Source organism: Crocuta crocuta, unplaced genomic scaffold, assembly GCF_008692635.1.
Source record: "Crocuta crocuta isolate KB4526 unplaced genomic scaffold, BGI_CrCroc_1.0 scaffold101, whole genome shotgun sequence".
Taxonomy (NCBI): Eukaryota; Metazoa; Chordata; class Mammalia; order Carnivora; family Hyaenidae; genus Crocuta; species Crocuta crocuta.
This window is the reverse complement of record NW_027527956.1, coordinates 8,332,197-8,349,376: the sequence shown is the minus strand read 5'-3', so window position 1 is coordinate 8,349,376 and position 17,180 is coordinate 8,332,197. Positions and strand designations below refer to the sequence as shown.

The following is a 17,180-nucleotide window of genomic DNA, read 5'->3' as shown; positions in this document are numbered from 1 at the left end:
AGCCCGCCGCTCGGGTGTCTCTCCGTCTGTGGGGGTGACGGCCTCACACCAACAGCACCGAAGGTGAGCAGCCACAGCCCCATACGCGGGACAGACACGGTCCCGCACATGGGGACAACGGGGCAAGTAAAATGAATGGTTTACGAAGAGTGTCTTCGATATGATGGAAACAGAATAGAACTCTAGACGGAGAAAACGTAAAGTGTGTGACCAACATTAGAAGACGTGTGGTACGTTGTAAATACTCGCCTGCAACTATTAAGTGCTGGGGGCTGAGGGGGACAGTTGTCGAGGACAGCCACCTGGATTCCAATCCTTGCCCTGTGACAGCCAGGCTGCGTGGCCACACTCACATGGGCCTGTCTGAGCCGCAGTCCTGGGCCCTCAAGGTGAGGCGAACAATGCGAGGCGGGGGGGTCTCAGGGTCAGTGAAGTGAACCGCAAACAGCCACATGGAGGAAGCAAGAGCATAGGACCCGGACATTTCTCGTGGGGACAGTGCCCTCTCCACAGTGACTCATGGGCACCATGAGTCTCCCCTTCCCGAGGACTACACGGCCCGAGACCCGGCCTGTGCCCCGAGTTTTCTCCGTGTGCTATCCTTACTTCTTCTTTCTCTTTATCTTGAGAAAAATTTAAAAAACCCAACAGTATGAAAATCATGAAATACCTCACAGAGTTTCTATTAAAACTGTCCTATGTGCCATCAACCGTTTTATGAAACATATAAAACAGTATACAACTAAGTCCCCTTTGATCCTCTAGTCCCTAATGGGAGCCCCTGTATCCACACAGGCCCTCGCACACACAGGTGCACAGAACCACCCTGTGTGCGTCTGGGCCGCTCTTCTCCGTGTGCCAGGCACGCGGGCCCGGGCATTACCCTCTTCGGCGCACGGTGCGCCAGCCCCTCAAGCAGCCGCTGGTGACCAGACCTCCCACACCTTTCCGCCTCCTCACCTGGGCACCTGTCTGTGCCTCAACCAAGCGTACGGAGAAGTCCCCCCTTAGCTCTAACCAGGGAAGGAGCAAGGAGTCTATGGTTTCGGGGACCCCTCGACTTTCCTGTGCTCCTTCGCACAACTGGACGTAGCTGCCTCGCTTCACCAGAGTCCTCCTGGGCCGTGAGCTCCCGGGTCAAGGACTCCACGCTGCATCCACAGCACCTGCTCTGAGAGTGGCTCTTACAAAACCACCCGAAGAGAGACTGTGCTCCCAGACAGGAGGGCTGCCGGCTTCAGGCCCCGGGGAGGACCCACAGCCCTACTCTCCTCAGTGCATCCTGCCTCCTCCCGCCCGGCATCCTTCACCTTTCCTGCTAGTCACATTCCATCCTGCTTCCCATCAGCAAGTCAACTACTTTTCTGAAAAGCTGATTATCATTCAGATTTCAGTATCTCCCAGAAAAATTTAGTTTCCAAAATGTAAATTTAGGTGACCTCCCCATTCAGCCACAAGAAATACTCCAATATCCTCCAATTTCGCTCAGAAAGACATTAAGGACCTCTACCCTGGTCACCCTGGTCCCCAAAGGCCCAACATGAACTACATCCCAAGCGCCCCCTTCCCCTGCCTCCTCTGACACGTTCCTCCCAGACAGACAGCCCACCACCGTGCCTCCTGTGAGTGTACGGACCACTGCGGAGCAGCGGAAGACCCCTTGGAGGCCACCACCCGCTCCCGAGCACACGGTCAGGGACGCCGACGGGCCAGCTGCGGAGTCGGCACGGCCAGCAGAGCGCCCCTGCCCGCGGCACGTAGGGCGCACTCCCCTGGAGTGGGTGTGCAGGCGCGCAGGCCACGGCCAGGGCTGGCCCCAGGCCCACCGCCTACGGGGCACGTGTGGCAAGGTCCCCGGGTGGGACAGGCACATCCAGAGGCGCTGCACCGCATCTCCCGCGCAAGAGCCCACACTGAACTCAGAGCTGACCTCTCACCTGACGCAACAACGGTGCCCGCCCACAGCGTATTCTCGATGCTGAGACTTTCGTGAATGGGCGGCTCACTGTCTTCCTGTTCAGAGAGAAAAGGACGAAAACGACAAGTTAGCGAATTGTTACGTAAGGTGTCTACAGTGATCAACACAAGGGTGTAAGCTGGCTCCCTTAGGGAGCACTGGGACGGCACCGCAAAATATGGGTGAAAAACAAGGGAAGTTACATAAAGGATTCTAGGAAGGGCCCCGGGAAGGTTGAAAAGTGCCTGATTGGATTCTGGGAAGACAGCTAAGCAGGGGCCCCGGGAACCTCTCCCCCCAGACGACACAGCGGGGGCAGAACCCGTGTGACGGAGCTGCCTCGGAGCTGTGGGCCAGGCCGAAGGCCTGCAGCGGGTCCGGGGGAAGGAGCCAGTTTTGGTCGATTCCAGCTCTCAGCACGGAGGCACCTACCCGTCCCGCACCCCAGCCACGTGGCAGGCAGCCTGCAGAAGCCGGGGGGACACACAGGACCCGGTCCCTCCAGACGGCAGGACGCGGTGCTCGGAGCACACAGGCGCAGACACAGAGCTGGCGGCCACCGCCGTCGCCCCTCCAGCTCCAGCTCCAGCGACTTCAAGGGAGGGACGGGCGAGTGCCTATCATCCCCCTTCTGTTTTTCACTTTCCCCCTTTTGGGAGCCACACATTAAAGACCAGGACACTGAAAAACGGCTGCCTACACGGGGAAATCGGGAAGTGACTGGGCGCGCTCAAGGGAAGGCTCAGAGAAGACATTACGTCCACACCTGAGGCTGACACCCCGCAAAGAGCCTGTCTACAGTATTTAAAATAAACCCATAAATATAATGACTAAAAACCCAGCAAACCCTGAGGGAGAGATTTTGACTTCTAGCATTAGCACATTATTATAGTAAAAAAAAAAAAGTTTCAACAACAGCAAGGGATTAAAAAATGTAAATAAAACAACCCGGAAAATGACAGCTCATTAAAAGGAAAAATTATAAATCAAGAGAAATTATCCCTGAAAAACACCTGATGTCAGATACACTACACAAAGACTTTAAAAGTAAAGTATTAAATATGTTCAAACAAAGAAGATGTGGAGAAAGTCAAGAAAACAATGTGTGAACAAAACATAAATATCGATACAGGAAATCTAAACAGAAACCAAAAGGGGCGCCTCGGTGGCTCAGTCAGTTGAGCATCAGACTTGATTTTGCCTCAGGTCACATTCTCAGGTTTCAGTGTATCCAGCCCCCCGTTAGGCTCTGCGCTGACAGTGCGAAGCCTGCTAGGGATTCTCTCCCCCTCCCTGCCTGCCCCTCCCCTATGTGCTCTTTCTCTCAAAATAAATAGAAACATTAAAAAAAAAAACCTAAACCAAAAGAATTTAAAGAACTGAAAAGTACAGTGACTCAAAGGAAAATTTCCCTGAAGATTCGCGGCAGGTCTGATGAGGCCGGGGAACCAGCAAACCTGAAAACAGAACGATGGGAATGACTAAGTGTGAGGTACAGAATGAAACAAAAAAATAAGGAAAATGAAAACGGCCTGCGGGCGTGGGGGCACCAGGGAACAGGCAGCGTACGTACTGTGGGGGTCCTGAAGGGGAAGGCAGAGGAAGAGGTGGAGAGAACATGTGAAGAAACAAGGGAGGAAACCCCCCCAAATCTGATGAAAGAGGTGAATGTAAACACTGAGGAAGCCCAACCGAATCCAAGCAAGACGGACTCAAGGACACCCACACAGGGACACATTATAGTAACACTTTTAAGAGCCAGAGAGAATCTCAAAAGCGGGGGGCAGGAGGGACGCAAACCATCACATACCAGGGATCCCCAAATTCTGGAGGCCAGAAGGCAGTGTGCTGATATATTCAACGTGCTCACACACACACACACACACACACACACACGTCAGCCAAGAATCCTAGGTCCTGCAAAACTGTCCTTCAGAACTGAGGGCAACATCGAGACATTTGCAGACAAACAAGCTGAGAGCCTGTGAGCGCTGGACGCTCCTGCAAGACGTGCTCCGGGCGGCCCTGCAGGTGGAGGAATGGGACGCAGTGAGTGGAGCAGGAAGTGAACGTCTGGGGACAGGTAAACATCTCCATAAGGATAAACAGGCGATTATAAAGGCAAATGTTACTGTAACAATGGCTTGTAGCTGCACGTTTTGTGACTGGAGAAACTAATACATAAAAGCTAGTACTGTTGCCACTTTGGTCTGTAATTCCAAACCTTGTTTTCTACATTATTTAAGAGGCTAGAGTTAGCGCGTATGTTCTAGGCACAGAACACACAGAAAGAGGTAATGGTGTGGCATCAGAAACACGAGGGGGGGCCGTAAAGGGGCAGCACCTTGGTATGTCACTGAACATAAGTTGGTACAAATTCAAATTGGAGTATTGTATCTCTCAGGATGCTAAATGTAATCCCCATGGTAACCACAAAGAAAACAGCTATAGAATATACACAAAAGGAAATGAGAAATTTAAACATTTCACTGCCAAACCAACTAAATACAATAGAAGACAGTAATGTAGGAAATAAGGGCAGAAAACCCACAAGGCATGTAGAAAAAACTGAACGATGACAGAAGTCCCTTCATTTCAGCAATTACTTCAAGTATCGATGGATTAAACTCCATAATCAAAAGACAGAGATTGGCATGATGGATAAAAACACATGACCCAACTATATGCGGTCTACATGCGGAGACTCACTTTACATCCAAAGACACTAAGAGGCTGCAAGTGAAAGTAGGAGAAAAGATATTCTATGCAGACAGTAAGCAAAGTAAGCAGAAGTGAGCAGATGCAGCCACAGGAATATCAGACAAAACAAATATTAAATCAAAAAAGGTTATGAGACATTATATGTTAATTGAATGTTCAATAAGGCAGGAAAATTATACACAACGGTGCATCTAACAAAAACTATAAAAATATATGAAGCAAAAACTGACAGAATTTAAGAGTATTAAAACAGAATGCTCAACAGTAATAGAGACCCTAGAATTCCACTTACAATGACGGCTAGAGCCACCAGACAGAGGTGAGTGAATAGAAAACTCAGCACAATAAACCAACTAGATCTCACAGACATAAAGGACACTCCACATCAAACAGCAAACACCTTCTTCTCAAGTGAACGGACATTTCCCAGGACAGACCTTATGTTACAAATGAAGTCTCAACAGATCATCATACAAAGTATCTAGTCCAACCATGATAAGATAAAGTTAGAAATCAGTAACAGAAAATTCACAAAATTGTGGAAATTAAACACTTTTAAACAACGAATGCATTAAGAAGAAATCACAAAGGAAATTAAGAGATGCTTAGACACAAATGATACTGAAGCACAACTTACAAAAGCTTATGAAGTACAACGTAAGTGGTGCTAAGGGGGAAATCGACAGCTATAAACGCTTATATTAAAAAAGAGGAAAGATCTCAAACTGATGACCTAACTTTATAAATAAATAATAGAAAAACAATTTAAAAATGAAAGCAGAAATTGGTTCTTCCAAAATATCAACAAAATTGGCAAACCCTTAACTAGATGCACTAAGAAAAAAAGACAAAGAATCAAATTACTGAAATCAGAAACCAAAGTGGGGACTATGCTACAATTCTACATTAATAAAAAGGATTATAAAAGAATACATTAGCACTTGTGTACCAAGAAATTTGATGAAATGTATGAATTTCTAGAAACACAAAACCTACCAAGACTAATCATGAAAAAGGAGAAAATGTGAAGAGACCTATATCTAGTTAAGAGACTAAATCAATAACAAAAAATCTGATATAGAAACACCCTGGATCCAAAGACTTCATAGGTGAAATCTACTAAACATATAAAGAAAAACTAATTTCCATCCTTCTCCAACTATTCCAAAACATTAACAAGGAGGGACATCTCCTAACTCACTCTATAAGCCCAGTGCAACCTTGGTACCAAAGCCAAAGACATGACAAGAATTAATAAACTACACGTCAGCATCCTTTTATGGTCACTGATGGCAAAATCTTGTAATGCCAGCAAATACAATTTAGCAAAATATTAAAAGGATTATACACTATGACCAAGCAGAATGCAAGACTGGTTCAAAATATAAGCCAATCAATGTAATACCTTACATTGACAGGATAAAGGAAAAACATCCCCATGATCATCTCAACTGATGAAGAAACAGCAAATATTCAATACCCTTTTATGATTAAAAAAAAAATGAATTCAACAAACCAGGAAGAGAAGGGAGTTACCTCAACATAATAAAAGCCATATGAAGGGCACTTGTTGGGATGAGCACTGGGTGTTACATGAAGGTGCTGAATCACTGGGTTCTATCTACTCCTGAAACCAACACCACACTGTATGCTAACTAACTTGAATTTATATAAATTTTTTTAATTTTTTTTTTTTAATTTATTTCTAGGAGAGAGAGAGAGTGAGAAACAGCGTGAGCAGGGGAGGGCCAGAGAGAGAGGGAGTCACAGACTCCGAAATAGGCTCCAGGCTCCGAGCTGGCAGTCAGCACAGAGCCCGACGCGGGGCTCGAACCCACGAACCGCGAGATCATGACCCAAGCGAAAGTCGGCCGCTTAAACGACTGAGCCACCCAGGCGCCCCATAACTTGAATTTATATACATTTTAAAAATAAAAACAAAAGCCACGCATGAAAAGCCCAGTGAGACTATCATCCCAGGTGGTGAAAGCCCGAGGCGCTCATCAGGGTGCCTGCCCACTTTCACTGCATCTCACAACTTAGTGTGCAGAGTTCCAGCTAGAGCAATTATGCAAGAAAAAGAAATAAAAGCCACTATTGGGTAAGAATATGTAAAATTACTTGTTTGCAGATAATATGATCTTATAAATAGAAAACACTAAAAATTCCACAAGAAAGCTGTTTGACTGAACAAATTCAGCAAAGTAGCAGGATACACAGACAACACACACAAATCACTTGTGTTTATATGAACCAACAGTGAACAGTCTGTAAGGGAAATTAGGAAAGCAGTTCCTCCTGGCGTCAAAAATAATAACGTATTTAGAAATTAACTTGAAAGACTGATAAAAGAAAAATTACAAAATAGTCAAAACGATGTAAAGAAGACATAAATAAATGGAAATACATCCCATGTTCATGGACTAGAAGACTTAATATTGTTAAAATGTCAACACTACCCCAAGTGATCTATAGATTCAATGCAATCCATTATTAAAATCCCAATGACATTTTTTGCAGAAACAGAAAAAACCCTCCTAAAATTCATATGGAATCCCGAGGGACCCCAATATCCAAAAACAGACTTGGAGAGGAAAAAAAAAAGAACAAAACTGGAGGTATCAAAATTCCTGACTTTAAAACTCACTACAAAGCCACAGTGATCAGAATGCTATGGTGCTGCCATAAAGACAGACATACAGACCAATGCGATACAGTGAAGAGCCTCGGAATGAATGCCTGGTCAGAGACATAAACAGACTTTGGTGAGGGTACCAAGACCTTACACTGGGGAAGAGTCTTTCAACAAACGACGCTGGGAAAACTGAATGTCCACTCACCAAACAGTAGAATTGTGCTTCCCTAATACCACATATAAAAATAACAAAATGAGGGGCGCCTGGGTGGCTCAGTCGGTTAAGCGTCCGATTTTCGCTCAGGTCATGATCTCGCGGTTGGTGGGTTCGGACCCCGCGTCGGGCTCTGTGCTGACTGCCAGCTCAGAGCCTGGAGCCTGTTTCAGTCTGTGACTCCCTCTCTCTCTGACCCTCCCCTGCTCACGCTGTCTATATCTCTCTCTCCTAGAAATAAATAAAAAATTTAAAAAAAAATAATAATAACAAAATGAATCAAAGACCTAAATGTAAGACTTACAACAACAACAAAAAGTCTTAGAAGAAAACACAGGACAAAAGCTTTATGACACTAGATTTGATTTTGTGGATGTGACGCCAAAAGCAAAGGCAACAAGAACAAACTGCTGGGCAGCATGGGGGGGGGCTCAGTCGGCTGAGCGTCCGACTTCCGCTCAGGTCACGATCTCAGGGTTCGTGGGATCGAGCCCGTGTCGGGCTCTGCGCTGACAGTGCGGAGCCTGCTTGGGGTTCTGGCTCCCTCTGCCCCTCCCCCACTCATGTGCGCGTGCACATGCGCTCGCACGCGCGCGCTCTCAACAAAAAATAAGAATGCGTAAGATGGTAGATTTCATGTGTATCTTAAGAAAATGAAAAAAATTACAAAAAATAATGGAATATTTAAAAATGAAATTACATCCACATTAGTCAAGGAAGTGAATAAATCCAACAGGAAATGAATGCGGAGCTCTTCCTGCACCTTCGGAGCCCCTCACCCGAGGGCGCCCCGTGTCCACAGTGACCCCCAACGCCCCTGCCTCAGCTGCGCGTCTCTGCGCTCCTCCATGGCTGGCCCGCCGGCCGCTGCCGCCCTCAGGGGACACGGGGTACATGAGCAGGACTGCAGCGGCCGGACACTCTCCTGCGGCTCCATCAGGACGGGGAAGTCAGCAATGCCCCGTCGTCTGGCCCCGTGTCCCCCCCTGTCACACCCCAGAGCACTAAAAACACACACCTAGTATTAGGCACTGTGAACTGCTACACAGTTTCGTTTTGGAAATTTAGGCTGGTTCTCCCCTTACTTTTCCACAACTACTTAATCATGTGACTGCATCTGTGTCTTTCTATCACGATTCTGGGTGAAGAGCACACAGTGTCTGCAGTTTTCTGTCAATTCTGTAATAACAGCGATGGACTGTAAACAGTAAACTTTTTCTAATATCAAGAAATTACTATAAACGACAGCTTACCCACCTCATACAGTACAGAATAAAGACTGTTAAGATGGAAAGGAAAGTATCTCCAAGGAACTTTCTCTTTGGGCTTCCTCCTCTTTAACGTTATAATTTGCAAAGACGAAATTTGCTTTGGGGAGAGAGAAAGCAAAATGATGCCATTTGAGGCTGTTTTCTCAACATTTAACAGACAATAGAAATTTGCTTTTAAGAAGGGGAGTATTTTGTTTGGAAAAAGACCTGAACAATGACGTGTGCTATGGTTTACAGAAGAAATTACAGCAGAAAATGTATTTATAAAGAAGATTAAAAGATGTTAAAGACCCACAAACATTGCTAATATTTCAAAACTGGCTAGTTTTAAACTCTAAACTTCAGAGAGAATTGCTTGGTCCTGAACATTAAGCAAATCAATTACACCACTAACAACAGGAGGAGGATTTCTAGAACTCAGAATGCCACACAGTGGGCAGCTGAGGTTACGCTGCCGTCATAAGGGAGGAGTGGACATTATTCACAATGTCCACAACTAGACTCCGTGTAGACAACAAATACATGACGCACGTACTGCCACAGGACACGGGAATCATGGGAATTAATTTGCTCTGATTCTTATTTAATTACTCAGGCTGATACAAAATATGTAATTTTTTCCTTTGTATATCATTCTCTAAAAAAGGAATAGAAGCAGGTATCACTTCTTTAAATGCTGACTTCATACTTCAAAAATTAAACTGATGGATTCCATTTCCTAGTCACGAAACCAGTTACTTAACACGGCATTTTCTGTCCTCCTTTTTGAAAGGTGCACACAAAAATAAAGATTTTTTCTCCTTAAATAATCCAGAACATGACGACACATTTAAAAGGAGTGAAACAAAATCTTGTCAGAAACACCCAAAGGAGGCAGCAAAAGGCGGGTGGTTAGAACGTGCAGGAATCCAGAGTGGACGGGACGTGGGTGCACTGAAGCCTCGAAGAAGTCAAACCCCTGAGCGACCTCGCGGTGAGGCGCTCGGCTCTGGGCCAGACCGTGCCATCCTGGGCACCTCTCCTCACCACAGGAAACCGCAGTTTGCAGCATTTTCCTTCTCACAAGTGTGCAGCCCTAGCACCCAGCCTGTCCGGTCCGGGGTGGGGGTGGGGGTGGGGACGTGCATGCAGGTGACTGCCTGGGATCGTGTACGAACCCCAGTACCATCCTCTCTGAGCTGCGGACCCTGGGGATGGAGCCTGGCCACGCCTCCCGTCCTCCTTCCCCCCCCGCCCTGCACACTCACTCACACACTCACACGCAGCCACATGCAGCCCGGCTGTGCTTGGCCACACTCCCGCACACTCGCACGGAACTCAGTGTGACCCCACACGTCGTCCAGCAGACATGTCACAAGTGACATGTTCTGAGAACAGAAAAGGAGGGAAGCAAATAATGTTCCAAAATACTGACAGTGGCCACGGTGATAGCTCGTAATTTATGGTAATAATGGAGCCCTTTTGTAAGGCTTTTTCCTACTTATGCTAAATCGTCTTTAATCTAGAAGTGCTTTTTTCCATAAACATGTTTGCAAAAACACAAAAGGATCTTGGTTTTCCCCATACCCATTGTACACTTCTTCATCTTACTCATCTGTCTCCACAAACATCTTGAACATGTTTTTAAAAAAATTTTTTTAATGTTTATTTATTTTTGATAGAGAGAGAAGAGAGCGAGAGAGAGCAAGAGAGAGCGCACGTGCGCAGGGGAGGGGCAAAGAGCGAAGGAGACAAAGAATCAGAGGCAGGCTCCAGGCTCCAAGCTCTCAGCACAGAGCCTGATGCGGGGCTCAAACTCGTGAACCGTCAGGTCATGACTGAGCCGAAGATGGATGCTTAACCAACTGAGCCACGTGGGCACCCCTCGAACATGCTTTTTTTTACTGAGACACTTGTAGAAGTAAAGTTACAAAGCAATGACCGTCTGCCCACAGGCATCCCCGTGATTTGCTCATCGTCTGGCACGTACGAAATGTTTTCTCAACAAAGACACCTGCTCACCTGATGTGTGACCAAGAATGAAACGAGCTGACTGCACCAACAGAAATCTTTTTACAACAACTGCAGCAATTAAAAGTAAACTACAGCCATACACTAAAAGCCCTTAATTATTATAAGGCCTTTACAGTATCAGTACAAGCTGCTTTAAAATCTGAAGTTACTGAGTCCTCCAAATCCTTTCAAATAATCGGGGGGAGGGGACTTCAAGCTAGAGCAAAACACCTGGATACTGAAAAGGGTGTTCAATGAAACGCTTGCGTGCATGTGAGCAAATGCAGGTGGACACATGCGCGCACACACGCATACGCGCACCCAGTTACTAAAATCAACAGTGCATTAACTCTAACACAAAGTCAAAGCTGAAATCGCAAAACCCCTTCATCTTCAGGACTCCCAGCACCTTCAGGGTGAAGGACCCCTTCCAGAGTAAACACGCCAAACAGAAACACGGTCCTAAGGGCACCCCACGCTAAGGCCGGACACACAGACTTAGGGACTGGAAACATTCTCTACATTTTCCCTCTTCAGTTCAAAACTATTGTTTTAATTTATTCTTTAAGCACTTTTTCAAATTTAAGGTTTGCTGTCCTTAACTTATACACACAAAGAATATGTCTGTATCTAATGAAAGATTTAACTCACCCTGGTAAACGTGCCTTCAAAACTGTGAATATCCAGTTGTGGCTTCTGAGCATAAACGTAAGCGCTGATTGAAAACAGGTCCTGGAATATAGAATGTCTGAATTAATTACATTATAATTAAGCAAAGTTACTTGGAAAGTTTTCAATTACCAACTATTATTTTTCATATGTTGCTTATCAAAAGTGATGGCTGACTTTCCTATATTTTGTGTGTCAACACTATGAATTAGGATGGAAGATAACCAAGAGAAATCACTTTTAAGCTCGGCAGAGGTGTGGCAATTTCCTTTGCTTCTCCCTCGCCGCTGCCGCTGAAGGACAGGTGAGTGTCCACAGCCTGGGAGACGCTGCCCACGCCCTGTCGCCCACGGCTGCCCCGGGTTCAGAGGCAAAGGGACCTTCCCATCCGTGCGCTTTGGAGTTCTGTCCAACTGTGTATCGTGTTTACAAGTTAGATGGGTACCAAAGAATTTAGTGAGATTTAAGCAATCCTCACAATTTCACAGAAGTTTTATAAAACAATTTAGCAAATCCTAGATATTTACGATTTCCTTTTAGCAGCTACTGCATTTGCTACAGACAACTGCTTTCCTTAAAGCCATGAGCATCGTGCATTCCCCCATGTGCCTGCACCACAGCCCCATGATCCGTATTTATAAGGTTGTCCGGGAAGGCGTTAGCTATTCACACACTGTAGCAACTTTCCCAGAACTGGTGATGAAGTAGGTAAAGAATGGTTTAGAATATTCCATTCACTGGTGACATGGAAAAGTTTAAACAGTAAGTCTCCAGAGATGACATCTTGAGCACCTTATTTTAAGACAATTATAAAGATATGTCTGCTGATTTAGAAAATGTAGTTTTAAAACGCTATATAGTTTTATGAATGTTAAATTTTAATTTTCTAATGGTGCATGACAGTTTTTACCAGGAGATCACCAAGAATTTGTAATTCTGAAGTTTCTTGTCTGTTTGGACTTTGACAAAACCCAAACCCACAAGGGACACAGACCGCGCTGCGCACCAGACAGCCCAGGGGAGAAGGATTACATTTTTTCTCTGTGTGGGGACTCCACACAGCCTACAATGCCCAGCGTGCAGCCCACATTATAAGACAAAACTCCAAAGCACACACCTTAAGTTTGTTATAACCTAAACATGCTAGTCTATTTTTCACCCTGGTCCACATGGACACAATAATATTGTACGTGGGTGACCTATATCCACAAGCAGAGATTATTTATAGCGGAGCTCTTCGAGTAAACTAGTAAAGGTCTTTTAGTTCTTGATATTTTACTTGAGGTTTAAAAATGCAATCTTAGTCGGCTCTCAAGAAGCTGGACAAACACAACACTACACAAGCCATCTGTCCTTATGAGGGGCCTGAAATGTCAAGGATACAGCAAGGAGGAGGCCCAGAGCCCCGACCTGCTGTGCCCCCGCTCCCCGGCAGTGCCCTCACCTCTGCGTCCCCCCGGGTCTAGACTCCCAGCTGCCGCCTGAAGGCAGACTGGATTTCCTGTCTGCCCCGCGAGCGATCTACACCGTAACAGCAGACAATGCCTGCACCTCAGGATAACTGAAACCCTCAACTACAGAGGCAAACACGCGTCTAAGTTTAAGGTGAATTCTGTAATATAAATGCAGGTTTGATACAACAATCCAGTGACTACAGAAAAAAATTAATGGAAAGAGAGAAAACTAGCCACTCACACAGGAACTCGTCAGACTCAAGCTCACTGCACAGGAAGGTAAAAGCTGTGGACGGTGGGTCTCCGACCAGGGTGGGCTTCCCGATGAGGCTGGAGGGACCTGCCCTCCGCAGCTCCACCCCCCTCAAATTGTCCTCAGAGCAGGTGCCGGGTCTGTGGCACAGCTCTCACAGCCCGGCCCGGAGGTCGCATCATTTGAAGTCTGGACTCACAGACCCCAGATGCCCGCACCAGACTCTGAGGCGGACCAGACGCAGTCCGCCAGGGCTGTCCCGACCGTGGCATGGGCAGCGCCACGCCGAATGCAGGAACAGGATGGCAAACAACTTGGAGCTGCAGCGGGTGCGGGAATTCAGACCCCTGAGGGGATCTTGGCCACAGAAACCACCACATGGGTGTGGGCTGGGCTGGCTGGGTCACCTGAACTGCCCATGATCAAGGGACCAAGCTCTGATGGGACAATCAGGGGACCAAGCTCTGATGGGACGATCAAGGGACCAAGCTCTGATGGGCCACGTGAAATCAAGATGCTACTGGCACCAACACGTAACCCCTGCCCAGAGCTGCAAGTGGGAGGCCCACCCCATGCTGGTGACCCCTCCACGGCCCCATCTGTCTCGGAAACGTCTCACTGCTGTTAACTTGTGGTCGGCGTCCCAGATCAGCCGTGGTCCGCAACAGTGGACCCTCACCTTCCCACATGTGGCACATTAGAGCAAGGCAGTCAGACTACTAAGTGCTACTGTCCCAGAAAGGGAAGGTCTCTTCTGGGCCCTTCCCCAGCAAGTGATGGGGGTGTGTAAAGCCACTGTGAAAGGGTCTGAAGATTCAGATTTCCTCCTGACCAATTCCTAAACACGACATGTCTTAGGATTAAGCTGTATGAAAATAATATTTTCCTGTAAAAATGCTCTGTGCCTCCTGCATAAAACCCTTCTGGCTGAAAGTCTGGGCAGGTGACATGAGGCCCGCAGGAGCCCAACAGAGGCCCTGAAGCTGGGCAGCAACACAGGACAGGGTCACGGCTGCCACTCACTGCTGTTGGCGGGTCCACCCCTCCCGCTGCCAGAGATGGGCATCTGAGATGCAAAGGGGCTACGGGAGCTAGAGCCCCGGCTGCTGGGGTCTCCCACTCAGACGTGGCGCGAATGGGGGACTGCGTGGCTCTAGCGGCTCGGGGGCACAGCTCCCCCAGCTGCGTGAGGTCCGAGGACAACAGTACCGCTCGCGCTCCTCCTGGAAAGACACCGCGGCCGAGGGCTGCGCAGACACAGGACCAGAGCAGACTTGAGAAAGGCCTGCTGGCGAGCAAGGCCGGGTGGGGTCTGGAAATGTGTCTTCAGGCGGGTCCCCACCACGCCCAGATGAGAAACCACGCGCTCGAGCATCATGCTCCGTGCTGAACACCTGCTTCTGCCCGGGAGCCCGGGACCTGGTACGTGCCTCCACGAGCCTCCGCCCGCTCGCCTGGTCGGGCCGTTTCACACGTGTGCTCCCCACACGCCGCCGGGACGGGCAGCGTGCCCCGCATGAGGCACTGGGAGGGGCTCTGGGACCTGTGTGCTGCTTCCTCCAGATTCGCCCCATGTGCCCTTCACGTGGCTGCGTCCCGTGTCCTTTCGCTGGAATAAATCACGGTCATGAGGAGGACTCTGTGCTGAGTCCGGGGGGTCCTCCTAGGGAATCATTAAAACTGGGGAGAGGGGTCTTGGGGCACCTGGATGGCTTAGTCGGTTAAGCATCTGACTCTTCATTTTAGCTCAGGTCATAATCTCACAGTTTGTGAGGTCGAAACTCATGTTGGGCTCTGCGCTAACAGTGTGGAGCCTGCTTGGGATTCTCTCTCTCCCTCCCCACTACCCCTCCCCGCTCGTGCTCACTCACTCTAAAAATAAATAAAGAAACATTAAAACAACTGAGGGTGTTTGAAGTTCCCCCAATGCAGAGAGTTTACCATTTTTTTTCCAGAGTTTTCGTTTTCATTTTCCGTTATCTGTTTTATTTTGGGTTTGCCTCAGAATAAATGTTGTAGCATGGCTGCCATATTTAGACAGGAAAACACAGACTAGCAGCTAAGGCAAAAAGACACCGAGGCTGAGGACCAGGACAACCACTGCAGCTGAAGAGTGACGGTGAAGACAGGGACCCGGGACAGGAGAGTGACGCAGATGGGCCCTAACTTCTGGCATCCTCTCATCCTGACCCCATGCAACCTACATTCAGGGTGGGTTTCCAGCAGCCCCCCCAAGTTCAGGAAAGATAAGAGTTCAGCGTTCGACTTCAGCCAAGTTAACTACCAATTAAAACAAAACACAAAAAAACAAAACTCTTCAGAAGAACATAAGTCAATCCAGAGTCTCTACAATGTATCATTAGAAATTTGAAGAAATAATCAAAATTTCTAGACGTATGAAGACACAAAAAACAAGATCCATATTAAGGAAAGAATTCAATCAATAAAGACTGATTCTGGGACGGCTGGGGGGCTCAGTCAGTTAAGCATCCGACTCTGCATTTCGGCTCAGGTCATGATCTCACAGTTCACGAGCAGCATGGAGCCTGCTTGGGATTCTCTTTCCCTCTCTACTCTGCCCCTCCCCCACTGGCATGCATGTGCATGCTCTCTCTCAAAATAAACAAACTTAACAAAATAAAGACTAATTCTGATATGACCAGATCAGAATTAAGAGATGAGAATTTGAAGCAATTATGACATTTCAAAGACTTAAAGAAAAATATTCTCCTAAAGAATAAACAATGTGAAACAAAAGCACACACACAAAAATACATTTAAGGGGAAAAAAAACAAATGGAAATTCTAGAATTAAAAAAAAGATACATGAAATAAGTTTATTAGGTGGATTTAATAGCAGATGGAAGATGACAGAATCGAATCAGTGAATTCAGAGAGAGATCAAGAGATAAAGACTCTGAAGACACAAAGGAAAAAGATCTAGAAAAGGACACGGATACAGCACCACTGGCAGAATGTCAAGAGGTCACCATGTTACGACTGGGCTCCTGGAAGGAGTGGACAAGGAATGGGGGGAAAGGAAAACTGTGAAGAAGGACTAAAAATGTGCCAAATATATCAACAGTCCAGACAAATTAACTTAGAAAAACCCTAGACAGATAAATAAAATTAAAAACAAAACAAAACAAAAACCAATAAGTATAACAACAAAACAAAATCCCGTTGCTAAAAAAACAGAGAGAAAGGAAAACCTCACAAATACGTAGAGAAAAGTGACACATCACACACAGGAACGACTATCAAAGTAACAATGATTTCTCATTAGAAATAATGGAAGCGGAAGACAGTGGAACAAAATATTTAAAGTGCTACAGGGAAAAAACTGGTCAACCCAGAATTTAACACTCAGCAAAACTATCCTTTCCTGAAACAGCTAAAATAAAGATTTTTCAGATGAATGAAAATGAGAATTCACTATTCGCAGGCACACACGACAAGAAATGTTAACAAAAGGGAACTGTTTAGGTGGCAGGGAAATGTTATCCAGTAGAACTCAGTCTTTTGAAAAGAATAATGAGGAACAAAAATGGTAAATAGCAAAAGAAAAACAAAAATCTTGTTTTTCCACTTCATATTTCTTTAAAATACAGATGAAACATTGGAATAACTTATATGCAGATATACTGCATATGTAAAAAGTATATGAATGCATACAACAACCAGAGATATGCGCAGAAGACGCACAATACACTTTTAGAAGAAAGGACAGGGTAAAGTTCTTACATTTTATGTCAGGTGACACAATTTTACCTTCTCCAACACACTTTACGGTTACATATGTATTATAATCTCCAGCAAGTAGAAGAGGAACAGCGAAAAGCCAACAGATGAAGTCTAAATATATTCACCGAGGCTAACCCTGAGACACGGCGGCCTGGCCCAGGAGAGGGGCCCGGGGGACTGCTGGCCTAGCTCTCTGAAGAGCAGTGCTGGCCAAAGCGGTGGAAGAATTGCCCCTCAACAGGAGAAGGGATGGTTCTTCAACATCCCCAC

At 46.5% G+C, this 17,180-nt stretch overlaps 1 protein-coding gene across 9 annotated transcripts in view; it reads right to left on the bottom strand.

Annotated features, from left to right (window-relative positions):
- The window catches only part of ATP9B (ATPase phospholipid transporting 9B), a 199,372-nt gene that overhangs the window by 98,504 nt on the left and 83,688 nt on the right, over positions 1–17,180 (bottom strand). For 8 of the 9 annotated variants that reach the window (XR_013332332.1, XR_013332333.1, XM_077752699.1 and 5 more), the window contains 2 exons: positions 11,442–11,522; positions 1,938–2,013 (listed from right to left, as the gene is read on the bottom strand). The exons of the other annotated variant lie outside the window; for it this stretch is intronic. Coding sequence is in view for 6 of the 8 variants with exons in the window: in XM_077752699.1 (XP_077608825.1) it covers positions 1,938–2,013; positions 11,442–11,522 (157 nt within the window). In the remaining 2 variants the exon portion in view is untranslated. The remainder of the gene's footprint in view (positions 1–1,937; positions 2,014–11,441; positions 11,523–17,180) is intronic. 9 annotated transcript variants of the gene reach the window in all.